This window comes from Egretta garzetta, unplaced genomic scaffold (genome assembly GCF_000687185.1).
Source record: "Egretta garzetta isolate BGI_Z169 unplaced genomic scaffold, ASM68718v1 scaffold448, whole genome shotgun sequence".
Classification (NCBI taxonomy): Eukaryota; Metazoa; Chordata; class Aves; order Pelecaniformes; family Ardeidae; genus Egretta; species Egretta garzetta.
In genome coordinates this window covers 2,942,179-2,969,319 of record NW_009260497.1, presented here as the reverse complement: position 1 = coordinate 2,969,319, position 27,141 = coordinate 2,942,179, and the positions used below count along the sequence as shown (strand labels likewise).

The 27,141-nt window shown below is 42.2% G+C and overlaps 1 protein-coding gene across 1 annotated transcript in view; it reads left to right on the top strand.

Annotated features, from left to right (window-relative positions):
- The window catches only part of LOC104131346 (BTB/POZ domain-containing protein KCTD5), a 21,097-nt gene extending 1,826 nt beyond the window's left edge, over window positions 1-19,271 (top strand). Inside the window, exons 3-9 of the mRNA XM_035900070.1 lie at window positions 30-121; window positions 1,200-1,295; window positions 4,424-4,540; window positions 10,259-10,384; window positions 13,338-13,542; window positions 14,641-16,204; window positions 17,369-19,271. Coding sequence (XP_035755963.1) covers window positions 30-121; window positions 1,200-1,295; window positions 4,424-4,540; window positions 10,259-10,384; window positions 13,338-13,388 — 482 coding nt within the window. The 3' untranslated portion in view covers window positions 13,389-13,542; window positions 14,641-16,204; window positions 17,369-19,271. The remainder of the gene's footprint in view (window positions 1-29; window positions 122-1,199; window positions 1,296-4,423; window positions 4,541-10,258; window positions 10,385-13,337; window positions 13,543-14,640; window positions 16,205-17,368) is intronic.
- Window positions 19,272-27,141: the final 7,870 nt, after the last annotated feature.

The window sequence follows — 27,141 nt, the reverse complement described above, 5'->3', positions numbered from 1 at the left end:
ACTCTTTCCAAAAAATCTTCTCATACTAGGTGTACTGGAAGAGGCTGAATTCTACAATATCACATCCCTAATAAAACTGGTAAAGGACAAAATAAGAGAAAGAGACAGCAAAATCTCACAGGTGAGGCTGTTTTCCAGTCTGGTTTTGGTTATTCTATGGTGAGAAATGGGGAGGTTCCATTTTTTTTCCTTAACTGCTGATTTCCCTGGTGAGGTACCCAATGGCTGCCTCCATCACTGACCGAGCTGCAACCATTCTCTGTAAAGGTCAATGCTCTTAACTGCCCATACCTGCCAGTCTGCTTGCAAAGGGTGCAGGCACATGGTTCCAGTGCTTGTTCAAAACCTGAAAACATTCTAAAGAATTGTTCAGAAATGTCTGGTAACAGAGTTTGTCATAATATTATTTCTGGAAATAGTTATTTTAGAAAACAGCTTTTGTGGCATATATTTTTCTCATATCTGTTTAGATGCTGTGAATGTGACGAGGTTGCCTGTTTACGCAGCAGACGTGCAGGTGCTCGTCCTGTGCTTTCGCAGCAGTTCGTTCCGTTATTCGCAGTGCTCTGTAGTTGAGAAGTCTCTGCCTCTTCTTGTAGCAGCACACGAGTATTTCTGCATGAAAGTGAATATGATAGAGAAACTGTTAAGAAAGTATTCAAGTTTGCTCTTTAACTCTGCTACTCTGGCCTTCCCTGATAATCAAGTCTTGATGGAGATGTTACAAACTCATGCTGACAAATTTCTCTCGAAGCCAGGCTGTGGGATAGCAGAGTTGCTCTGACAGCATTTTCTAAAGCTTCAGTGGTCCTAGTTGTTCATTGCTCCAGATGGGAGACTTTGACAGGGAAATAAAGACACTTTTGAATATGGTCAGACATTCCTTAAAGCTAGGTAAGCCTCTGGAGAACCTCAGCCTTGGCTTCGAGTAATGTGGTTTGCTACCACATGGAATGGTAGCTAAGTCTTAAGGGTATTTTGTTGTAATTGTTAAGTAGCACTTCTAGTCCCTGCGGCATTCATGGGGCACTGAGTCTCCTGCAAGGTGATTCTGAACGGATGAGGTTTCTTTAAAAAAAAGAAAGACGAGGTGTTGAAGGTGGTGGTGCTCACCATTTCTACAGAGTAAGGGCAACTTTAGACAGGTCACAGACAGTGAATTCTGTGCTGTACTGAACATCTTGTATTTCTTCTTGAAGGTGCCAGTCAAACACGTGTACAGGGTGCTGCAGTGCCAGGAAGAGGAGCTCACTCAGATGGTTTCCACAATGTCCGATGGCTGGAAATTTGAACAGGTAAAAAACCCATATGGGATATAATTACAAAGTCTTCTAGAAATTGACTTATGTGAAAGAGGAATGTAAAGTCAGTGCTATGCATCTTTTTAAGAGCGGTCATTTTCAGAAATGGGATAGATGAAGATACACAGTTAAGTTAGAATTTTAACTTTGTGTTCTGATTTGTCAGAGAACAAAAAAACTGTAGCTGTCCAGGAAGTAAATTGTGCTAACGTTCTATAAAACCCCTATATCGTGTTTGAAATGGAATTCTTTGGTGTCTACACACGAGCATTTGAAGGGTGAATAAACTAAATTAACTAATACAAGCTTGTATGAATGGTAGGTCAGATACAGAGAGCTCTGGGTGAGAGAGATGAGCCTGGGAGATAAACGTCTGTCGGGCCCGGACAGTGGCTCTTCAGATGCACAGAGGAGGGTGAACTAAACCGGCGCGGATGTGAAGCTGGATAGGTGTGAGCCACGTGAATGTTTTCCTGTTTTGCACTGCACAAAGATAGCTTTGTGTGTATGCTCCAGAACACAGTGTAAAACTGCACGAAGATCTTTGTTTCCTTTGCTAATCTCTGCAAAGGAGAAACTACTCCATGGCTTCTTCATCCTTCACGGTCCTAACCTACCAGAATATTTAAACTGCCTTGGAGCAATGAATCTGGTAACCCTGGAGCGAGACACAAGTGCTCAGCTGCCAGCATCTTGCTCCGTGCCTGGTGCCAGCTGTAGGGGAGGCTGGAATAAGCACGAGCCCCTCATCCTGTGCAGTCTCACTCCAATAACAACAAGGCAACATTTTTAGAAAGTATGGCACACAAAGGTAAATGAGAATGTTTTGTTCCTATTTGATGAAACCTGTAAGGTGCTGGTGTCGTGGAGACAGCCCTGATCAAATCAACTAAACCAGCACAGGGAAAGCTTCTTGTGCTTCAGTTCTCCAGCTCATGTGTTCCCCAGTCTGCTTGGCAGGCCAGAAGCCGAATGTTGTTTACATCCCTGAAAAAGCTCTCACTCAATGCACGTGACTGCTTTTTGCCCAGCCCATTGACAAAGTTTTTTTTGACATTATTCTTTGTCGTCAGAAACTGCCTCTCATTACAAGTAGAGATTATTTCCTTCTTCACAGATTAAATGCCTGTCCTAAAGCCTGGTTTTCTTTGGGGATGTTGTGTCTGGGAGTAATACTGCTGCGACAGTGCAACTGATGAAGGAATTGTTAAGAGTCTCTTTGAGAACTTAGAATCTCTTTTAGAACTGGAAAGTTCTGGTGGTTTTCTTGAACGTTACGTCCTCGTTTCATCCAGCTTTCCCCCTGCTCCCTCCTGCCCCCGTGTTGCTCTCTTGGGCACACGAAGCAGATGAGCCCAGCAGCTGATGGCCACCCCTCTCTTTGCTTGTGTCGCAGACCTGCTTCTAGCAGATGTTGTTCCCTCGAGACACGATTAGGATATGCTGTATATTCTAAACAGCTTTATCATTAAGATTTGAGAGCACTTGAGCATTCCTGTAGTTTTTTATATGCCCGTGTTGCTCAGCAGCACGCTTCCTTTGGAAGCAGTCTGGGGCGGCACCTACCGCACTTTGCATATATTATCATTGGCGGGATGGAAATGATCGGCTTTTCAGAGGAGCGGTGTTCCTCGGGGTTGAGAGTCCCTGTGCCCCATATAATATGTTTAAGTGGTTCTTTTTGATCAAAAATATTTCTTTCCCCTTAACAGTTCAAAATTTTCTTGTAAAATACGATCAGATGTGGTGATTAAATAGGAGTGAGAGGTGCTAAACCTCTGGTGCACTTATGCAAATCTGTTGATGCACTTTTCCAAATAACGTGAGTGGGAGCAGTGCTAGAACACTGCAGTTACGTATCAGTCCCAGTCCAAAACCTACTGCCAGTAGCTGCGCTGCCCCACTTCCGTCACTCCAGGGGGTTATTCTGTAGGTGATTTTTAGCTTCAGTTTTACCTCTTCAGGCAATCAGGAGAAACAGCACCTTGGCGACACTGCATAACAAGAAACTTTGGGCTATACAGAATTGCTACAAGCAGAGACTGTGGGCAGCAGTGGTGTGTCAGTGATGGAAATTTTAATGATTAGTGAAACCTGAGTCTGTCACTGCAATGCTGTCTGAAATACGTTCACTGTATGAGGACGACGGTATTTAGCTGCTGCCTTCAAAATTACTCACATAACAATAGCAGGATAAAAATAAATTTACTGTTCACGAGCCTTCCCATCAGCAGGGATCTCCTGTTCACTCAGAATAGGCAGCTGCTGTCTGGCCCTTCACACTTAACTCAAAGCTGCAATCTTTCTTGAGTGCACTGATGGGGTATGCTTTAATTGAAATGGGGTAGGAGTTGTCATTAAGATAAAATATCTTTTGTAATAACAAGTTGAGAAATTTCGCTGAGGTTGCTCTGAACTTCCGAATTATGGGACGTTTGGCGAGTGTGAACAGAGTTCCTGGTACTGATTTTTATGGGAACAAGACAGACAATTTTTTCCACTCCAGTTCTTTTCTTGTATCTTCTGTAAATTCCAATTTAGAGCCCTCAACTTTTTTTTCCTCTAGTTGACTCCATAGGTTTCCTTAGCTGGTTTTTGTTTATCAATGTCTGAACAAGACGAAGCTCTTTCACCCCCAGGCGTGATACATTGCTTTACGTGGCACCTTCCAGTTTTATATCCACATTGCCTTCTGCACTTGGCAAGTGTGGCAGGAAGACAACGCTCGCTCTCATAACACACCAAACTTCGTTTATGTTTTTCAGAGTAGTTGACTACACCACAGGGACACGGGGAGTTTTCTGACTTACTGTCAGGAACGCTTAACTTCCCTTGACATGACACAGGGCTTTGCAGCTGCCTCTGTAAACTTTAAGTATGTTGAAACAGAAGTTGTAGCTCGATAGCAACCTGTTCTAGTGGCGAGCAAATGTTACCGGGATATTTGAGCTCCTCTGTTGTTTGTGCAATTTGGATAACGGTATGTGCTCACTGCAGGGGGGTTGGACTAGATGACCTCTAGGGGTCCCTTCCAACCCAAAACATTCTATGATTCTATGATTCTTTGTGCTTCAGCTTTACAAAGGTTTCTTTTTGTGTTTTGCTTTGATTGGTTATTTCAGCTTGTCAGTATAGGTTCCCAGTACAGCTGTGGCCGGGCCCAGCAGGCAGAGTATCTGCTGATAGTGTCACGGGAGGTGAAAGGGGAAGAGAGATGCTTCCAGAAACGCTGCAGTGAGGTGTGTCACACCATTCCTTTTGCCCTCACACTGATTTGCTTGGCCTCCTTGCGTTTCTGCTGCTTTCAAATCATTCCACTCTATTCCTGGATGTACAGCCCATAGTAGTTTGTGTGTATTTGTGACTGGCTTTTATTTACATTCACGGTATTTCATTATACATTATGAATGTTCATATTGTAAAAATAAACAAACAAACGAGCCCCCCCGAGTTGTTTGGTTAAAGGTTTTTCTTCAGAAGAGTCCCTGCCTTCCCAGTAGGTAACTTCTTTTCCTTAAATCTCCCTCCAGAATTAACAGCCTTTGATCCATACTTGTTAAGTAAAAGCGGTACCATTTAAACATTAGGAGCCCTGTAACTAAAGCTTTGAGCTCACTGGGTTCAGGAAGGGCGACTTCGGTGTTAATCATTGCTCCAGCCTGAGTTTATTTCACCCACCTAATAGCCAGTTAAGCTCTGAGCCTGAACCCTTCATTTCTGGTAACTCACAACTTAACTGGTTTTTTTAGGTGGATGAAATACATTCAATGGGAGCAATGAATGCCAGAAATTTTCAGAAATAAAGTACGGAGGAGAGTGGGGAGAACAAAACCAGCACTTTCAAATCTTGTCTCACGTGGAAAGAGCATCTGGGGGGGTTGCTTTATTTTTGTTGTTTTGGCTTTTTTACCCGTTTGGGAAATTTCCTTGGAACCCAAATGAAGAATCACGGTGGCTTTTTAGGTTGTCCCATCCTTCCTGCTCCCCTTGCCCTCAGGTCACTGCTTTTTTCATTGCTGTGTTACTCCCCAGTGTCCGAGAGCTCGGGAAGGATTTTTTGCTAAGCAATAACATTAGAGGCAGCTTCCAGTTCTTAGCACAGCTGGGCCCCGTGTTGAAGTGTCTTATGTGAACTGATTTGGGAGCCTGGTGTTCTGCAGCATTTTCCATCGATAAAATACTCAGAGTACTTGTTCTTTTCCTTGCTGTGCATGTGGTTATTCAGTCTGAAAGGTCAGTGCAACGCCATGAAGGTAACATGACAGCAGAGTCACTTGATATGAATGGAACCTCGCCTGTGAGTTCACATGGATGCTCGGCTGTGCAATTCTAGATTTTGAACCCAGACCATTGCCTAGCTGTATTCCAGACCTGCTTTCAATGTACCAAGCCCTGTGTGTTTCTTGCAGTTGCATAGGTAACATTTGGAACGTGGAATTAATGCACTGGCTTTGCAGGCTTTCTGGAACTGAGTAGGAAAGGGAATGTGGCCTGTCGATAAGGATGTGTGGGGTGCAGGCAGCGCGATGTGTTGTTCGCATCCTAGATAGCTCAAAGTAAAATTTAACATGATAAAATGGGAGATGAGGGAAGGGAGTGAAGAAATGAAGGCAGGTATAAAATTAAAAAAAAACCAAGCCCACAACAAAAAAAAACCAAACAAACCAAAAGCATGCAAGGGAATTAATTTTCTTTCCTCCTAGATTTGAAGCCTGCCAATTGCATTAAGAGACCTTGGGGTTGTAGTGTCAGTCATTGGCGCTGAGTTTAACGGCCAATACATATCTTTATAGCCTTTTGCAAATGTTTCAAGGGGGCAGAAGAATGAATGCGTTCTAACTCTGAAAGGCATAGAGGCCGTTCTTACATTCATACAACTTTTTTCTTTAAAAAAAAATTGAGGGGAAGACTTTCTTTTATTCCACCAACTATTAGTTAGTATGATTTAAAAAAGACGAGCTTTCCAAGACAAGCTTCCCCAGTGTACAAGGGGTTCACCACCGGAACAGAAGCAGTAATATTCAGAGCATAAGGATATTTAAAATAGAACTTGAGAATAATTGTTATAAAATTTACTCAGTTTGGAGAAATAGACCATCACAGAAAGAGAAGGAAATTGATGGTGATGAAGCAGACGAGGTAGTTAATAGGAGTAACTCTGGTGGGAAGCAGAGAAAGACAGGGATGCTGCTAGTGCGCGTTGGAGGGGTTATCTGTGACGGTAATGCTACTGTTAATGCGCCCTGTAAATGTGCTGTATAGCTCCTGAAGCGATACGGTTTGACCAGTGCAGCAGATCTGTATGGGCACGTTACTGAGATGGGGCTGCTTTGGAGATCTATTTCAATGCACTTAGACATGAGATTTGTTCACTTCAGAAATAAGGTTCCTAGAATTGATGCGCCGACCATTTTGCCTACTCATAGGCATATTTTTAGGTACAGTCATTGATTTAAGACAGGAAGAGATTCATGCATTTTGCTGCCATTGAGTAACTTGACGCAGGAATCACCTGACCTGTTTTCTCAGCTGTACCCCTTGTATCATCTGTTTTTCTTAACTGTATCTTTCAAAAAAGACTATTTACCTCCTCACAGAGCTGCAGGCTTAGGAAGTGTTCTTCAGAAAGTTACTTTATTATTGTCCCTGAAATCATTCTTAAATCTTTAATCTTTCCTCTTTAAAAACGAACCTGACCCTAGCTAGGCATCAGTAGTCTCTGTCCACCTTTACTTATGCCAAACTGTTGGGTTTGGTTTTTTTTAATATTGCCCTTTCTGATTGGCATCTTTTATCTTGCTTAAGAGTTCAGGCTCTATGAGACAGGAACATCCCTGTTGTTATTTCTTTGTCTTTTCAGGAAAATCCTGACCTGCAAATACCTGTATGTCTGTTGATATAATAATAATAATAATAATAATAATAATAATAATGCTTTCTGCTCCTGCCTCTTCTAGTTGCAGCAGGCAGCCCACTGGTGTGTCAGTACCCCTGTTCCATGCAAACAGCGAATGGATCACGATCTAGGTCATTTGCTGGGATAAGTAACATTAGCATTTTCCTGTGCTTAGTTACAACGCTGTTGGGGCTGACAGGGCCGCTCGAGCAGGACCACGCTGCTTTAGTAAGGAGTGTGATGAAAGAAGCCGAGGGAGGAAAAAGCCAGTGAGGAAAAATACATACATGCGTGTATACTTGTGTATATATATTCATCCAAATCTATGAAATTCAGAGTTTTGGAATGTTCTTTTTTTCCTGCCTTAAGTTCTTGGTCATTAAAACTCTCTCTGCTACTTAAGCCCAGTGAGCCACGATGAGTTTGTCCTTTCAGGAAGTCTGAGAAGCAGGAGGCTGGATAATCTGAAATCCTTTTTCTATGCATTGTAACGCATGCTTTGCAGACCTCAGATTACTCTGATTTGTTATGGGTTCTTTTTCTGGGGGGAGGGACTGATGATTCAGCTGTTGTTTGGATCTTGTATCTCATCTGCCTTCAGAGAGGTTGTTTCTTTTTTTTGAGTGTCAATGAGTAAAGAAGTATTTTTCATTCTGGTAGTTGTTCTCATAGCTTATCTGATACCAAGTTCTTGCCATTTTGCAAGAAGAGGAGTTGACTGTACATTAAATCAAATCATACACTTTAATTTTGTTCTTCAGATTTCTCTTCACAGAAGGTGAATTGAACGTGGCTTTATTTAAACAGGTGTCCAGCTTCTTGAATGTTTTCTAGCCATTAAGTGAGTTAAAAATACTGTTTAAATAGTCCTACATTTTTCCTCAGTAATTGAAGCAGTTACTGTACCTGTATTAGGTGGTTTGTAATTGCTAGGTATTATGTAGGATAAACTTTACACCACTTTAACAGGCTTAAAGCCAGCTTAACAGCTTTTTTTGCTGAAAATTTGTGCATGGTATTTTTTGGTGATAGGGAAGAGAACCGACAAATCATCTCTATATATGAAGTAAGCCTGGGTCAATTTTCCAGGTTATCAGTGGACTTTCATAGTCCATTTTGTGCAACTGAGCAAGCAGTTACTTCATGGGTTCTGTGATTCTGTATTGCACAGCTGAGGTGCAGCCTGCAGGGTGTCCGTTGTGACAGATCATCTCACCTAACAGCTCAAGAGGAACAGAGCCTTTGTGTTCCCGTGAGGATGTTATTGGTGCTTCTGAAAAACCTGGGGGTTTGTAACTTCATTACATGGTTTTGGTGGAGAAAATGTCTTTATCGCATTCATTTTTGATCAGCGTGTGTTCATTACTGACTGTGTCTGTATCTTGCAGAACTAGAGTGATGTTAGGAGTGGAGGAGGGAGGGAGAGATTCCTGGTGATCACACCCAGATGGTGCAGTTAAAGTAGGTGGTTTGGGAGTGCCGAATTCTGATCACCAGTGCTGTTCATTGGAGGCTGAGCCTTGCACACTGTAATGCCGTCAGGGTCCAAAAACGTTGCCACTGCCTAGGCCTGGTATCAGGCTGGTTCACTGCACAGAGGTACTGCTGCTGCTCATTGTAGGCACTGGCTCTGTCCGTCCGGGGCAGTGCTTGCTTGGCTGATCCTAACGCAGTGCTGGAGCATCTGAGCATCTCTCTCCTTCAAAGTGTGATGAGGCTTTATTCTCTCCTGGCATTGCTGTATGGAAGCGGCTTTTAACCTTGGTCTACCTTCCGCTTTTGTTGGGAAAATTATTTCATCCTTCAAGTACAGATCCTGGACCAAGATTTCATCTTGGCTGCACCTTCCTTGCTTTAACAAGGCTTTAACCCTTTGGTGCTCTGCTAGGCTAATGGCAGTACGCAGTTTGGTGTTAGGCAGATAAGTACAGTTTTTCAAATGCTGTTGCCCAAAAAGCGAGTCAAGCCTTTTCTATGGGGCATTACTAGGGCACTTCATTGATACAATAGAGACTGGGGAAGAGAACAGCCTTAACACGTGTGTGGTGGCTTGGTGGGAAGAGTTAACACGGGTTTGGTAATGACCTTTAGATACAGCGTATCTGTGCAACAGGGTGATTCGTAGGACTTTGATCTGTGTCAGTAGTGATAGCACCATACATTATCTTGGCATGCTTTTGAAATAAACCTTTAAAATAAGTGAACCAGCTACAGCTGAATTGATTCTGGCTTGGAAGGGCAGGCTATGTAGAGCTGCTAGCATTAGGTAAGTGTACTGTGGGCAAGGTAAGACAAGTGACATGAAATTGCTGCCTTTTGATAAACGTGCTGTGTACCAGGTGGTACTGATGTTCAGTATGTCCTTCTTTCTCAGTAAATTGTCATTTTTCAACATCGAGACTTGTAGAAGCTTGTAAATACGTCACATTTCATTACACATGGCTTCCGCTTGTAGCACTTCCTTAATTGACTTCCCTGTAGCAGTAATATGAATTTCAGATGTTAATCTCTGTGTCTTGCCATACTGTGTCTTGCTGTTTTCCAATCAAATGCAAATTTTGTCTTTGTCCACTCAAAATGTGTTTTAATAGAAGTACCGTTATGCTGTAAGCAAATGGTGGGTATTCCTTCAGGCTAACGTGCTTCCTGCATGCGGCCATTTACGTGTTCAATCATGCCACGTTAAGATACCACATACAGACTTTTTAAAAATTAACTTCGGAAGTTTGGATGGGATGGTTTCTATTAAATAACCGGCACAGGGGACAGGCTTCTACTCCACTGGCCTGCCGCTGTAGCCTGTTCTTTCACAGTATGATCATAACCGTAAATCACTAGTCCTGAAAACATTTAAAAAGAAAAGCTATGTTTATCTTATCATCAGGGCATCACTGTATTTGTCAACATCCAAACGTATCTGCACTGAAGCAGAGAATCCTGCCTCAGGCACAACCAGCAGTCTGAGGAGCGGGGCGTGTTTGTACCAATGATGAGAACTGGCAGAATATGCTTTATGTCGAAATGCAATTGACTTTTTTTTTCTTTCCCTCCCATCTTTCAGCTGGTCAGTATTGGTTCTTCCTATAACTATGGCAATGAAGATCAGGCCGAATTTCTGTGTGTTGTCTCAAAGGAATTGCATAACACTCCCTATGGCACAACCAGTGAACCCAGTGAAAAAGCAAAGGTAGGTTGCTAGACCTTGGACTAAAGAAGTGGTGTCAGATTGGGTGGGCTTCACTGCGTCATGCTAGGCCTCCCTCTGCTGTGGACCGGTATTTAATCAACCTTTTTTCCCCTCCTCGTGACTAATAATGGGTCCCTGTCCCTTGTTTGAGAGACTGTGAGCGGTACAGTCAGCGTGCATTTGTTACACGAATGGGTTCTTTAAAAGCAATACCCTGTGCTTTTCCTGATGCTGCTCCTGTTTTTTCGAGTATTGGCAGACATTTGCTGTTTACAGTTGAGAATCTAGGTTTTGTTTCTTACACATTTGAATGCTTCCTTATTCTGGTTTTGTGGCCTGACTTCAGCTGAAGAAACCTTACTGTCAGGAATGGAGATTGTAATACGCTGTCTCTGAAAAGCACAGTCCTCTGCAGTCTCTTACAAATGAAGGCATTTGTTAGCTTAATGTTTCCAGGTTTCTGCCTAGTTCTTTCTACTTCCTGTGGAATTCCAGAACCTGAAAGCCACCTTCGTCAGGAGTAGTAGCACATCTTCAGGGAGCTTCAGAAGCCGCCAGAGTTACAGTGCATCCTTAATGGAAGAGAAAATACGGATCAAATGAAACTATTAAACCCTAAATACAAAAGCTCATTCGGAGTGCAGTACAGCTCTGTGAATTCAGTAGCTCTGAGAAGCTAAATCTCAGACCTCTCCATTTAAGTGCTTCTCTGTCATTGCTCAGAGAAGAGCGCAGAGCAGCATTTGACCAGGGCGATGAATACGAGTTACTGTTGATTTTGGTTGCAGATACAAACATTCACTCCTTTTGTCCTGGAAGACTTGAGCTGTTGCTAGCAATTAATGGCAATACTTGAAGAATCATTTGTTATATATTGTGTTTCTCATAGATCAATTATTTTTTATAGGTGTACGGTGTGCCTGGAAAACAAAAACAGAAAAAAACCAAAAAATTTCTTTTTGGTTGAGAGGTTTGTGACAGCTGTGTTCAGGAGCCTTGACTGGGCCCTGGGAGCTGTTGTCTCAGTAGTTCCCCCTCAGCCAGCGTTAGTCCTCTGGTCTGCAGTCTGTTCGTTAGTGTCCGACTTGGCCTTCATGAAGTTCATATGATTGAAATCCAGGTATCCAGTGATGGACATAGAATAATGTGTTCGTGTACTGGGACTGACTTTTAGAAGCCATGAGAAAGTCTTCCTATTACTTTTACAGCAGGCTGGGTTAGAGAAGGGAAAAAACCTGGCAATATGTAATTTTTATTGACAGCCACTTCAATTTTAATAAATAGTACTGGACTTTCAGAGTAGGAAAAAGCATTTTCCGATAACCCATCTAATCAAGCTTCACCTTCATTCCTTCTCAGAGCCTTTTTTTCTTGTGTTTTCTTTTTTTGGAAACAGTTTGCATAGTAAGTTAGTAATTGGCTTCTGTGTAACCTTCTAATACACTTGAGTGAAGGAAATGAATGGCATTTGGGCCATCGACTTAAATGGTTCCCATGGCTTTTACTGGTAGCCGTGGGACTACTGAAAGATAACGTGGATTGCCACGAGCATTCTTCTCTTTCACACCACTTGGTCGAGCTATCGCTCTTGGGACAAATGACCAAAGCTTGCTCAGAACATCTGCACCTAAAGTTAGATTCTCAAGCGCTGTCCTTTCCCACCCGTGGCAAAGAGAACACAGAGTCAGGGCACCAGCTTTACAGGTTTGTCTGCGTTTCCTCTATACGTACAGTCCCCATTGTTACGTTGCATGGCACTGTTGGCTTCTATCTGCTGACTTTAGGACATTTCCCCATTGTTACGTTGCATGGCACTGTTGGCTTCAAATGTCCTAAAGTCAGCAGATAGAAAAAGGACATTTTTATGACATCTGTAACATTCCTCCTTGAATGCTGTCATGCTTTCTTACAAAGAGTGGGGGTCCCAGGTAAAAGTAAATAAATGTCGTTCCCAGGTGCTTCAAGTGGACTGTGCTTTCTTGCAACTCTGGCTCACTTGCAATCTCTTCTTTTCCCTTCCTTTCTCTACACGTGCTGCATGCTGCATGCCAGAGTGAGGATGAAGAAACGGATTACGATATGAATGACTCAGATTAAGTGTAAATGTCATGGTGAGCACTAGCTGCCCTAGGATTTTACCCAGATGCTTTTCTGCCCTATCCAGCTCCTACCCCCACTAGTGCTGTCCTTTGGCTAGTCCTGGTGGCGTGTGTGTTTGTGATTATAGTTGTGGCATGGTTAGCAAAGATAGAATTCCTGTGCTGGATATTGCTTCTTTGAAAGACTAATTAGTGTTGCTGTTACAAGCTGTGTTGTGACTGGTTCCTTTAAAGCTTTGCTGAGAAGAAGAGTTGTTCGTGTAGATTCTAGGGTTAGAATTGCATTTATTTTCCATGCACCAGCTTTTGTGTCAAATGTTTGGGGTTTTTTTACCTGCAGAGGGATCCGATACAAACTCAGAGTATGCATTTTCAGTAAATGTCTGATTTGGCAATCAATTAGCAAACCTGCCTGAATTGTAACATAGGCAAAAGGTGGTCTTAGCTGATAATCTTGAAACTAGTAATTTTTTAATCAGGACCTGGAAAATACAAGTAAATAGTGTGATCTCGGTGCTCCAGTTCTATTTATCACAGGCAACAACTCTCCCTGGGGAGGGATCAGGTCCTTTCCGCTGTACTTTGGCATCTTATTGAAGGTCAAAGTACTTTAAAAGTCACAAGGGGAAGAACAGAGAAGTTGCATCAGGAAGAACAATTTCTGCAACCTTCTCTCAATGTGTCTGCAGGCACTGTTCGTGTTTATTCTGCCATCTGATTCTGGGAGGTAATTTGTAATTGAGTGTTCAGAGGTACAGCGTGCAGGTAGTCACTTGACCCTGTATGAATCAAAGACATTTACCACTGCATGGGATTGAACTCCGGCTTCTCACCTATACACCTGAACCTGTCAGCTGGAAAGCAGCCTTACACTTACCTCTGAAGTGTTGCTTCTGCATGGCTGAAGAAGAACCAACATTATTTTCTTAACTGATGCCGACAGCAACTACAGCTGAGGTAGAATATGTTTTTTTGCCAAGTCTTCAGGAATGGCTGCAAGGAATGGATCACATCTGAAGCTTTACTGAAAACTGGCACTGCACTGGAATTGAATGCAAGGTTCTTAAACTGCCTGAGACACAAACAGTCCTTAAAACACTATTCTGTCTGCATCAGATTTATTTTCAGTGGGAGGAAATATTTCTCACATTACGTTTCCCTAAGAAGCGATTGTACTCAGGCCGCTAGGATATGAGAGTTCATTCAGTGTTGTTTAGAGTTTATAAAGTCAGCTTTGGATTTGGTGCACCTGGAGGAAAAACAGAACAGAAACATGAAAAGAAAGAAAATTCTGAACACAGCAGATCTGCCCCAGGGTCGGGACAGTGCCCAGTGTCAGTACAGAGTGGGCAATGAATGGACGGAGAGCAGTGCTGCAGAGGAGGACGTGGGGACACTGGTGGGTGAAAAATTGGGTATGAGCCAGCAACGTACACTTGCAGCCCAGAAAGCCAATTATCTGGAGCTGCATCCCCAGCAGTGTGGCCAGCATCACAGTGATGCTGTGACCTGAAGTGTGTGGGCAGAGGAGCATTGTTAGGGAAGTCGCCTCCTGAGCTGGAAGAGCATGTCCTCAAACAGAAACTTCTTCTGTGCCTGGTTCTGCTCCAGGCACAATCCTCAATCCTGGCTATTAGCGGTTTGGGAGAAGACCTGCCATGACTGTTTTCAAACTTTATTGACCTCTGTTAGTGTCGAGATACCTTCTCTTGGCATTTTTGCCCAGTAAGCCACTAAAAATTTTAGGGATAGTCTTACTAAAGGATTTTTCAGGAAAAAAGGAGGAATTCTGAATTGCAGAACAGAGTCACTCATCCTTCCAGTATTTAGTAAGTACAATTTTGATAGAATTCCTGATAATTGAAATGCAGTTTCCTCTCTGGACAAAGTCACTGCACATGACTGCAAAAGATCCTCTTTCAGGCAGCTTCTGCAAGGTGTCTCGTGAGTGCTTACTGCTCGGGGTTATTTCCCATTAGTAAAGGCAGGGGTTACAGAGGAAGTACCAAGCAAAGTGTGTTAAAATATTGCCTGAACTGACAGAATGCAAAGTTCAGCATCCAGATCTGGCTTAGCTTTATCTTATTGGATGTGTTCCTGAAGCAACAGAAAATAGTTCTAAGTCTGTTCATCTTAGAAGTATTTTTTGTCTTCTAGGAAAGAATAATCTCAAGTGTTTCATTTTAAGTTGGAAGGATTCACAAAATGAACAAATCCATCATTATGTGCTGGCTTCAGCTACGTCTTTGCCTCTGTTGGAGGTTGTGTTGCTTACAGAGGGCATTTGCTGGGTCCAGCTGTTCCCTGCTCTGTGGACGTCTCCTCCAGTGCTTCCTTCTCAGCTGTGACCAACAGGAAATACTCAAGGAAAGAGCTGAAGTATGGAGCATTTATGAAATTAACTCCTGATATATTTGCCCACCTTCCGCTAGGCCTCAGTTTAGGAATTTTGGCTTCAGGCCTGTATGTATGAAAGCTACAGTGACCCTGTGATACCATGAGTAGGTATGGAAGGCTCTGTCTTCTCTAAGTTTGTCCAGTCCCTTTTAAATGTATTATACTGGTAGTTGCTAAGTGATTTTCAGGGCCTGGGTTTTCCTCACAGAATTCGATTCTACTTTTCCTACAGTTTCAGATTAAATGCTTTTTGATTAGTACACATAGTAAATTATCTTAATATATCTAAAATATACACTAAAGCATGTCATGGCCCATGGGAAACATCTTTCTGTATTTTGGAAATGTATCAAAGTAGCTGCAGTGACATCTGGCTTCATAACCCCAAAAAAATGATATGATTTCATTTCATTTGAAATGAAAAGGAACTTTGTACACACAAAGCAAGATCCAGGTACTGCACGAAGTGCAGTGAGCAAGTGGTAAAGTGGATTTATTTATTTATTTATTTATTAAGCTCCCACTGCCTCTGAACCATCCCTGAGGCGTCCAAATGGTGACAGGTTCTTTATGAACTCCAGTCCTTAAAAAAAACTGTGGAATTGTGCGAAGCAGGGGAAACCCTACTTGACCACAGTCACTAGGTAAGACATACTAGGCTTGATGACTGACAGAGGCTGATGGGTCAAATTATCAACATTTTAACAGTATTAAAAATAATACCTAGACTTCTTTTATTTAAAACCACACAAGAAACAGCTGTGCTGTGCTAAGTGGTTGCCAGCCTTTGTCCTGAAGTGTTTGCGTGTGCTCCCTGATTCCGTGGGTCCTCTGGGATGTAGTGTGTTACTGCAGACTGGCATCGGTGTTTGTCAGGATATCAGGCTGCACTGAAGTCATCACAGGAGGAAATTCTGCATTGGAGACAGCTATGCCGTGGTCCAGGGGTTGTGCCTTTGCTTTCTTTCAGCTTTTGGAATCAAGAGCCCTTCCCAGTACCAGGAAAACTGTCAAGAAGCAAAAGAAAATGAAGAATCATTAGAGATACCTTTACTTACAGATTGACATTGTTAAGAACTTGCTCTCAGTGCGTTGGAAGCTTTGCTTGATCTGGCTGCCGACACAATTGGTTCTACAGTTTGCTTGAGGGCTCCCCTGCAGTACTGCGCAGCCAGGAGTTGACCTCGTTATTGCTGATTGCTGTCCAGGTTAGCGTGGCAACATGAGAAATGTTGTTGCTCGAATGCAGTGCTGAGGCTTGGATCCTTTCCTCGCTGGAGGAGCCAAAGAGAATCGAAACAGAAAAGGAAAGAATAGTCAAATTGTAAGTGGAATAGGTGGTCTTCATGGTGTAAAACACTGTAGACAAGGATTCCTAGGTTTTTCAGGGGTAGATATTTCGTTTCCATTAGACTTCAGTCCCTGTGTTTAATAATGTGCCTTTTAAAGTGAGTATTAAACAAACCAACTGCTTTTAGGAAAAAAAAAGTCCTTTTACTCACTGTAGTGGGAATCTCAGTTCCTTGGTAACTGGGAAAATCAAATTCCTTAGACAGAATTTTAGAGAAATAATTCCTCCACATGAAGTCAGAGCCTGCATTGCCTCTCAGCTGCCTGCTCAGGCATTTTGAAGGATAATGACGGACAAGGCAACACATGAAAAGTTCAGTGTGCTGGGGCCTGTGTCCACAGAAACAATTTTCATTTGGACAAGGATGCCTAAAAAACTTGTGAGATCTTGCATGAACAAATCATATTAATATAAAAATATTTCAAAACTGCTGTCAGAGTAGTACTTATTCTCAGGTAGTTGGTCCGGCTGATAAGCTTTGTATGTCTGAACAGTAGAGTAAAAATCGGTGAAGAAGTGTAGTTGGTTGACTTTAGTTCATGCAAAAGACCAAGCCTGGGCATCTGTTTCAGATTTAGAACCAGTCTGTTGATTTAAATCTTGCCAGCTCGTACTCCTGGCCTGTGAAAAGTTCCTGTGATATCTCACCCAGTGCTATTTGTGCATATTAGGAGTTGCTAGCTCGTGTTTGCAATGCTAATTTATGGGACACAATTTGCAGCTGAAACTTCAGTGTTAAGGACATTTTACTGGGACAGGAAAAATGAAGATTAAATTCAATTTCTAATGAAATACCTGAGTTCATTTACCACACAGGACCTAAGTATCTTCAGAACTAGGATGAGTGAAATGGCTTACTTGTTACCTCCACCAGCCCTTCAGCTGTGGTTGTATTAATCACCCTCAGTTCCCAGCAGTGATTTACCTCTGTTTTCATGATGTTGGTAGTAGACATTGTATGTATCAATCTGTCTTTTTTTCAGCCTTAAAGCACAGACTTCAGGAATGTCCTTGAACCAGCTCCATGGTACTTTATCAGTTATGTGAAATAGTCGCTGCGTTGCTCTTTGACCTCCACGCTTTAGGAATGACATTGAGTGAATTTTCATTTATCAGATTTTTATTGGTCTGTTTCAGATTTTGCAAGAACGAGGTTCCAGGATGTGAAGACAGTATTGAACAGTGACAATTTTTTCTCTTTTACTCCAAGACGCAGTGAATTGTCACACTGAAGAGGCTTGGCTGCAAAAGAAAAAATCCGATTTAGACAATTTTCTGTTGATCTGGGTTCAACCGTTTTTGCCTATAAGCTGGTGTCAACTGGCTGAAAGCATTGCGAGATTACATGATGGGAATAGATGGTGTGGGAGTGTGTGTTAAGTTTTGGTTGTAGTGCATGGTTGTACTCTCTCGTGGGGTGACTGACACCGGTCATTTGAAAAGAAATGACCATGCACTCACATTTTCCTCTGAGACATGTAGCACTTGATGTCTGGTGCTGGATGACCCAATGTTGATCGGTTTGGAGGCATTTTCCTACTAATCATTGTAAACATTTAAAGGACAATGTAATTGGTGCTACACACACACACACACAGACACACACACACACACATTACAGCCCACAAATGCAACTACTTGGGCCTGCGTTGTTCCAGAGCAGTGGCGGCCCCAGCTGACCGTGTTATACTGCACATTCCTTATGGCTCTGTGATGTTCTCTATTATGGAATAACAGCCTAGGAGATAACTGAAATGAGCACGTAAAAAGCTACACAAGAGACAAAAGGTTTCTTTAAAAGAAGGGTGTATGTATTGACTGGATTTATAGCATATTTTAATACCCAAAGGGAAGACTAAACTCAGAGAAAATGGCCTTCATCTGAGTTGCTCTTGATGTTCCTTCTGTTAAAACAGTCTCATCCTGCAAACGGTATGCTCCAGTCTCAACCAGATGTTTGGAAGGGGAATCAAAATTCACTTAAAATGAACAACTGAACATTCTGTTTCTTTCGAGATGTTTGTACTCGCGTGTTTGTGCTTTTATAAAACGCCTGTAAGCATTGAGCTCTGAGGTTTATGGTAGAGATTTTTCAAGAGCTGGAGGCTGTACAGAAATACGGCTGGCTGCTCCTAAACCCCTCTTTCTATGACTGGGATTAAAATCAACCTTGAGTGTGAACACAAGCTCACCCCATTGAAAAACTTAATTATTTCAGACATTCAGGATACCTGTAATCAGTCTTTCTCTTTCCGTACTGTTTCAGCTATGCAGTTAAAGAACACTGTTTGAAAACATCTGGTGCAGCTTTATTAGTTTGTCCTTGATGAAGGCTAATGCACAAGACTGGAGCTTTTTTAATACACTATGTTTTGAGCAAAACCTTTAGCACATCTTTAAAACACTTAACGAACTTGACAGTATAAAACTCAGCTTCATTGGCTTATGAAAGCAGTGGAAGGGAGTTTCAAAAGGCTACGAGATTGGTTTGAATTCTAAAGACATTGCAGTTTTCGTTCTTGGTAATGTCAAAATTTATGCATGTGCTCTAGGTAATCCTTGACACAAAAGCCTGATTTCCAAACACCTAGGGTCTACTTTTTTTTTTTTTTTTTTAAATTAAAGGACTTATTATACATTGATAAAAGTTTGGCAGAAACAATTTGTAAAAATCATTTCTACTAAGCAGGTTAAGCAATGGGCTAAATGTTTTGCCCATGCATACAATGCTTGAAAGGGTTTGTAATGCATTTTGCGACTCGGATGTGGTCTGCACGGGAAGCTGCCGGCCCCTCCACAACAACACGTAAAACGTTTGTCTTTTTTTAAGATGTTAAAACTGAATTGAATTTACTAAAAATGTAATTGTGTAGGGGGAAATGTTTATACTTTTATACTTTTTTAGGCACCCATATTTTATCAGCTTAAATTTAGCACCCAAATTTCCCCGAAATAGTAACAGATTATCTTGTGTATCTGAAAATAAGCGTAACAGTTGTCTGTGTTAACTGCGTATTAAAACGTTTCCTCTGCTGCAGTAGTCGCTGTGTTTCTAAGGAGAATGACTCCACCAAATTCTCTGAGCTCCCTGGCTCATGGAATTGCAGCCAGCCACGATTCTTCTTGTTCTCTTGATGTGCTCTACAGAGGGATTCGGCATTGGCCTAGGTGGATTTTAATGCCTGCAACACCCGTTTTACAACAATCCTTCTGAATCAGCATTTCTGTTGTCTCTCTTGTTTAACTCAAAAAAGACAGAGTATTGTCTTTCATAAAGTGAAATTTTGAAGAGTGACAGCAACAAAGCATGAGTAACAAACTGAGCAAACCACAAATGCAGAGTATGTGAAAGAGAGGGGGTTTCTAAGTATGGGTTTTTCACTGGAATATTTTCAGTTTCAAACCATGCTTTTATGGTGAGATTCCCTGCCCTCTGGTTAACATCGTACCCCTCTTGTAGCAAAGTTGGGGGAAATGAGTGGTTAATCATTTTGCACTTTGTTTCCAATACCTCACAAAGACTTTAAGAAAAAAAGAGAACTTTAGTAGGCAGGTACCTTGTAAATTATTTTAAATACGCTGCTGTTTGAGACCACCTTAGCAAACTACTTTCCTGTTCTTCCGAACTGCATCATTGCTTTAATTTTTGTGAACATTTGAGGCTTTCAGACAGGTGGAAGTGCTACCGTATGCCTTTTTCAAGGCATTAAGAATTGATCCCTAAATGAGTTCGGTTTCTTTTTATTTGACTCTTGTAATTTCAAATAAAGTCAGCTACAGCAACAAGGTGATCGTATCAGAGTCCAGTCGACATCACCAGGTTTGGCAGACGTTGCTTGTCTGTTAAGATCTTGCAGGATGAGGTAATGCACCAATAGGGTTTACACTGGAGTCCTCTCTGCTGCTTTTCGGTCATTTGGGGAGCATTTACCACAGGAGAACCATCCATGACTGCATAAAGCTGATGGGTTCGCTCGGGGCTGTACTTGAAAAGCTGCAGCACAAAGCATTTGGTGTGAACTCTGGATTTACACAGCCCCTCTGTTCTTAAATCAAAACAGTATTCCAGGTTAGCATTTAAGATCCTGAGCTCATGAAAATGTAAATTCTGTGAGAGATTCAGCTTTCTGCCCTATTCCTATGTGAATATTCAGTGAAGTTTGGTGGTGGTGTCCGTGGAACAGGAAGTTACGTCAGTGGATGATCAGTGGATTTTCAGTGAAATTCCTTAAAGGCTTTTACAGGAGAAACTTCTGGCAAAACTTGTTTAGAAACGGAGTTCAAATTTACCATAGCAATTCCTTGCTTTGAGTTAGGAATCAGCGTGCTGTTGACCTGAAGGTTCATCAGAGGCTAATTTTCTGTATTGGAGATGACATTTTTATATTAAATGCTTTTGACTTTTTCAAGCAGCGATTAAATCCAAAATCAGAGTTTATCTGCAATGAGCAAGTCATTCTGAGGCCTCTAAGACATGAATGTCACCAGGTCCATAATAGCTGTCCAGAAGCATAGTCTGGCTCAGCAGCTCCTACAATAAAAATGTGAAATAGATTTTTTTTTTTTTTTTTTTTAACAAAAGACAAAAGGTTACCTGGAATTTTCTCCCACTACTGTGGAGTTCCCATGGACTATGGCTAATCGCAGTTTGTTATCACGCAGTAATTTAATTGTGTGTCAAAGGCTTGATTGTACTTAGCAGCTTATATTGATTCTCAACTAAACTTTCAGTCCTCAGAATCGCACACTGAGAAAATTTGAGAAATGTACTGTGGTTTTTTTCAAACTCAGCTAGGTTTCTTGTAATAATAGAAGTTCCTTTCATCTTTCATTGTAGCATTAGTGAAAGATATTTCTTAACAAAGTGAGCTCGATGTGTCCATCCAACTTCTTTGTCTTCAGATTTTCTTTAGGCAGTAGCTGTGTTGCTCCATTTCTAGCAGCGTGAAGGCAGTTGTGACGAGTTAGAAACAGGACTATTTCCTGAAGATACCAAAACTGAATCAACCTCCTCTTTCTCTCAGAGAGGGCTTTTTTTTTCAGGAGAAGAACGGAAACTTCCAGCAGATTAAACAAATCCTGATTGCAGGCACGCTTAGGGAACAGGTCTGCTGAGGAGGATGACGGTGTTTTCAGACAACTGCTGGGAACAGGACACTGTATGCTGCGGACGTCTGTTGAGGTTGGTGAGAGCTGCCGGTCTCTGAGCAGCAGAGAGCTTACCACTAGGAAATGAACACACATTAATTACGGATTACTATTTTTATTAGTATTACAAAAATGAACTTGGCATGCAGAAGTGAAGTGCTGTCTGAGTGACATGACGTAGGAACTGGCTTAGGTTGCATATTGTCCCATCACTCAGACAGGCTGGAATGCGTTCCTTGAGACGTACTGGGAGAAAAGTGAAGTACTGGGCTCTTCATGGAGGTCAGAGTGAAGTGGAGCCTGGAAATGAAGCCTGAGACTTTGTTCACTTGAGATAAAATCAGAAAGTGGTGTTCTCTTATTTTATTCTCTCTCTTGCCACATCAAAAGCATCTTTCAGGTTTTTCAAGTTAACTTCTTCAATCCATCCCGAAAGGTGGGGCCCTTGAGCAGAGATTGTGTTATGCCTTGAACAGAACCTGCTAGCTCAAGATGGATTAAAACGTCCTGGTCATTGGAGAAGCATCTTGTAAGGCAACAGTTCTGAAATGCAGACAGTCTGAGGGTGCCACCTGCTACTTCATTGCAGTTTCGACTGCAGTTAGCTCCAGCTTCAGGGACAATCTCAGGGTCTTACCTGGGTTTGTGTGTAGAATTATCAATTCTTAAAATAGTATAAATACTCAGTTTGAAAAAAAAAAGTGGAAGGTTCTCTGAACTCAGTGTCATATCACTTATTTCTCTTGGTTCACAACAATCAGGATCTGCCTTTAAAGGCTGCTTACTGGACTGAGGTTTTAAAGGGCTAAATAGATCTTGTTCAGTTTGTCCAAATGAGTGCCAGGCAGAAGGAACTCTTTCCATTTTCAGTGCAGAAATGCTAAGGGCTAAAATCCTTTCCAGGGCTAAGTTGAAGTTCCGGAGACACATGACGTTTCAAATGCAGCTTAGTCTGTTTTTCTTTCAACTCACGGACTCTAAAATAGTATTTACAAATGGCTGAACCAATTGCAGATGTAAGTGTTCATACGTGGCTCAGCATTTCGGTATCCAGCTTGGTGAGGAATACACCAGAGAAGACAGTATGCTCGCCCACCACTTCATTATCGCCTGTGTTGAAATCTAACAACTTTTATGAACAGCACTGGCAATAGAGAGACTTTGAGGAAGATTCTGCCCCAGGAAATTATCACTGAATATTTCATTGCGACCTCGGTGTCCTTCACCTCAGCAAGGTCTACCAAGGCATAAACTCCTCAAAGGTTCAGCGGCTAGATACTGCTGCAAACAGAGCTTTCTGAGCCCATCAGAAGTTCCCTTTAGGATGCTGCGTGTTAATAACTACTGTAATGAGAGAAACTTCAGAAAGTTATTTTGCTGCTTTGGGAGTGAGTGAAAGGGGTTCTGTGACAGTGCTCTCCTGCCTTAGAAAGCTGAGCCTAAATTTTAACCTGACTTAACACCTGTTGAGATTTCCAGGCCTGCTCATCTGAAATGTAAGAGTTAATGTATTTCTGTACATGAGTCTTGCTCCTTTTGAGGATTTTCCAGAAGCTTATGCACAACTTCACTCAGACTTAACTTGGCTTGTGTGTACTCGCTAGGATGAAGTAGGTACCAAGGCTTTGCAAGAGAAATGTTGCCAGCCGGTCTACCTGGAACTGAAACAAGATCACCCCACGGAAGGAGTCGATGGCAAGTTTGCCCCCTGCTTCTGTTCCAAGCCTCACCTGAGCCTAGCTATGACAAATCTATCCCCTACGGTCTCTCTAGGCCCACCTACCCAATTCAATGGATGCTCTTTTTCCCCACCCCCACAAACCACTGGTCTCAAAACGAGTTGTGCATCAGCTGTTTGTGTTAACATCCCAGTGGCCGTACTGGCAACGTTATTTCCTGGATAGTGGATTAGCAATAACACTTTATTTGTGCCAATTCATTATCTCTGAAGTGTTCTTACTGCAGCAAAGTTTGAGTTTTGATCTGGTTTTAATGCTTTTGCATTAGCCAAAACTTTAGCACAGACATAGACAAGAAACTGAATACAGGGAATTTCCCTGGACAAAGATCTGCTAGGGCTTCCCGAGTCATTTGAAGATGGTTACAGTTAACCATCATTTTCAAAACAAACATACAATTAAAATGTGTGGGTATTTTTTAACCTTCTTTTCATAACACTAATGTATTGTAAACTGCATGAAATAAACCTGTTTTTTCCCTTTTAAAGGCTGATGTCTTAAGTCTTTCTTTTCTAAATCCATTCATGTTGACACTAACAGTGCGGTATCACTGATGTTTCTAGTGTAGCAGCAGATATAAAATGTAGTTGCATTTCTGTGCAGCGATTCAAAGCAGCAATACCCTTTCCTTTGTAAAGGAGACGAAGCCTCTTCTGCTGCCCCAAAGACTTTGCCACAAAAAAGTCATGTTTATTAAGACATATCCGCTGAGAAATGAAGGTATTTTCCTTTGCGCTTACTGTGGCTGTTGCCGATCATTACAGCAGGAAATAGTCCCCTCTGGTAGGGGTATGTAATCACACAAAAAACCACATACCAAGCTGTAACTAATCACTTTGCATACATTTATTTCACAAATCACCCTGCCTGACATCACAGATTTATTTTAGAATCCAGTGCTTTGCTTGTAATATAAACGCTGCTTTTGTCTGAAAAATTAAGCTAACTGAAATGGATGCTTTGCAATAAGGCCAACGTATAATATAAGGGACGTAAATAAGAAACCACTTAGTACATGTTGGCTGCAAAAGTTTTAAAGATGGAAATGGCTGAAGGAGATAAATGGTTAAGTACCAAGTGCAGGCTGCTGAAATTACTCGGGTGGTTTGGCAGCTGTGTCCTTTACAAGTATAGAAAGGTTGGTAATTCAGTGTTGTATTGAGGAGACCCCCTGGACTGCTCCTGCATCCCAAACTGCTGGTGAGAATTCAGTATGAGGAGCTATGACCCGTGGGCTCTACAGCCATATGCGCTGTGCAGTTACATGCGAGGTGAATTTCATCTTCGCCGTTCAATCAGTTTTAAATGCAAAGCACACGCTGATCTTCCCTTATATATCCAGGAACTTCAGTAAAGTGGTGTCATTTTACTAGATGATGTCCTGCATTTTATTTGCATTTGAATTTTACTAAAGTACAACCATTGGTCTAGTAGAAATTAACCAATCAACATGTGCATCTATATTTTTATTGGACCATTTAACTAAAAATATTTGCACTTTACAGTCAATGAGCACTACTTTCAATCCAAATTCCTGCTCTGTGTATCCGTAGCTTCAAGTGTCTTCACCAGTTAGCAGAAGGGAAGGCATGAAAGGGGCAACTGTGTCCCCTGAACCAGAAACCCATTAATAAAGGGGACATAAATTAGTAAGTCATTAACATCCTGTTTCAATCATTTATAACATTCAGAGTTTATTTGGAGCTAGCTTTCCTTTCAGTGGGAAGTTTCACTTCAGAAAGATGAGAATGACCAAGTAAATCCATCTTTCAGTGCGCTGAAGTCTTGCCCAGCACTCATAAACGTGTCCATGTTCATGTGATGTTCTCTGAGACCACAGTCTGCACAATTCCATCAGATAAATCCCGTGAGCCGTGTGCTAACAGTTTCCCCCTAAACCCCACTGCTTTTGGTAATGTCACCGGAATGGCTAGGAAGGGTATACAGGGGAGTGCACATTTGTCCTGGTTCTACTGCAGGTGTCTGCTACTGGCAAAAGATTTCTTAATTAGAGTGATCTTCAGTCAGACTGGGCATAGCCCCTGTTGCACTTCAGCAGCCCTGCTGAAAGTCTTTATTCCACGTTAGTGCAGAGACATCACCAGACGTTCCAAATGTATTTTCAGCAAGTTAACACGCAACTGCTGTTTTCATTAAGAAATTTGAAACTTCCCGCTTGCCCCAAGTTACTTGGGACTCTCGGGATGTTTTCTGTATACACGGCTGCTAACCATTGTCCATCTCTTCTCCAGCACTTGCTAGTTTAAAGGAATGAAGAAATTAAGGCAGATGCTGCCGTAGGTACCCATGCATTAGCGAAAGAGGAAGCTGGGCAGGAGCGCAGGCCTGCAGGAAGGCGGCATCCAATTTTACATCCTTGTGCTACATTATTGGCTAAAGCACAAATGTGAGCAGGAACCGCTCCTTCCAAGAGAACATAATTACTGTTAAATAACTCATTTATGGAGAGAAGCTAAACAAGGACTTTGTGAGAATCTGTATTTTTGACTGCAATAGGAAGATGTTGACTGCCCACCTGCATGGAGGAATTCGAGCCTGAGGCCAGCCTTCCCTAGCGGAGGTGGATGCAAAGACTGAAAAGTCACTTTCAACTCTCTCTCTGCCTGGTAGATGTGCGATTCCAAGTACAAACTCAGCCCCATCCTGGAATGACAGGCTTCTTTAATGATGTATAGCTGTTGCAAGTTTGCCTGTGGAAGCTTTGGAAGCAGTTCATCCTTTTTCATCTCTGCTAGCAGTGAGGTCTCCTAAAAACATTAGCTAATTGACACACTTCTGAGATGTAAACAAACATCTTGCTACGCCGGGCAATACCCATTGCTTTGACAGCTCAATGGTTTTCTTGAGACCAGCCTAGAGAGGTAAAACCCAGAGAGAACACCCACCTTCTCTGTACTTTCTGTAGGAATCAAAACCAAAATAAATTTAAACGAGAATACAAATTATTCAGGGGAAAAAAAAAAAGCCTGAAAAGAGCTGTAGCAGACCACTTGGCTATCCCCTTGGCTAAAAGCAGGAGCGATTAAACGATTAAAACACATTGTCTAACTCGCCTTTAAAGCCCCAAGCGATGAAGGCTCCGCACCCATGCTCTCCACACTAGGCAGCCTAGCGTTGTAGTATCTTTACCAGTAGAAGGATTTTTTTAATTCCTTACCTCCGTTTTATTTCCTACAGTTCAAACCGGTGCCACCTTGCCCCCTCCGTCATGGACATGCATCACAGATGATCACTTTACCCTGTGCAACAGCTTTTCGTTTCCTCAAAGCAGTTTAAAGGCTGGTAACTGGGTACATCCTGTGTGAAGTAATGCAAAAAGCAAAAAAATTAACAAAATTTGAAGCGGGGTTTTTAAAAGCCAGATAGAATGAAGTATAAACAAAAGCGCCCAGCAATGCCTGGGTTCATTCTGCCAGCCCTAGGCACCAGCGGTGGCCGAATCCCGGTTGCCCGGGGTCACAGCATCGCTCCGTGCCCGAGGTGAACGGCTCCCGTGGGTGCCTGCTCGCCAGGAGGGATGCCGGGCGACGAGGCTCCTGACCTCGGCACGGATGTTGGTTGGGGCCGATTCCAACCTGAGTGATTATTTATTGGAAGAGTTAATTCTAGACTTCCCAAAAAGAAAAACCATTTTGAACTTTACTACTACGTAGGACATGGTTCAGGAAACATCAACAAACACAGAGCAGCGCAAGGCATGGCTAAGCAGAGGCTTCGGGGCTGAAATTTCTTACATTTCACTAAAATCAGAAAAATAAGTCCAAGAACAGAACATGATTCACTCCCCATATGCCACAAAAACCGCATTCTTAGGAACAAAAAAAACAGAAAAAAAAAACCGCAATGGGAATCAAAACCCACGGGGCATAAAGCAGGCCTCCTCTTAAAAATTAGGTAAAATAAAGGCAAGTTTGGGCCAAACGCAAACCCGGCGCCTGTGCCTGAGGCGGCCGCAGGCGGCCTCCGCGCCCGCCCGCGCGCCGCTCCCTCTGATTGGCTCTC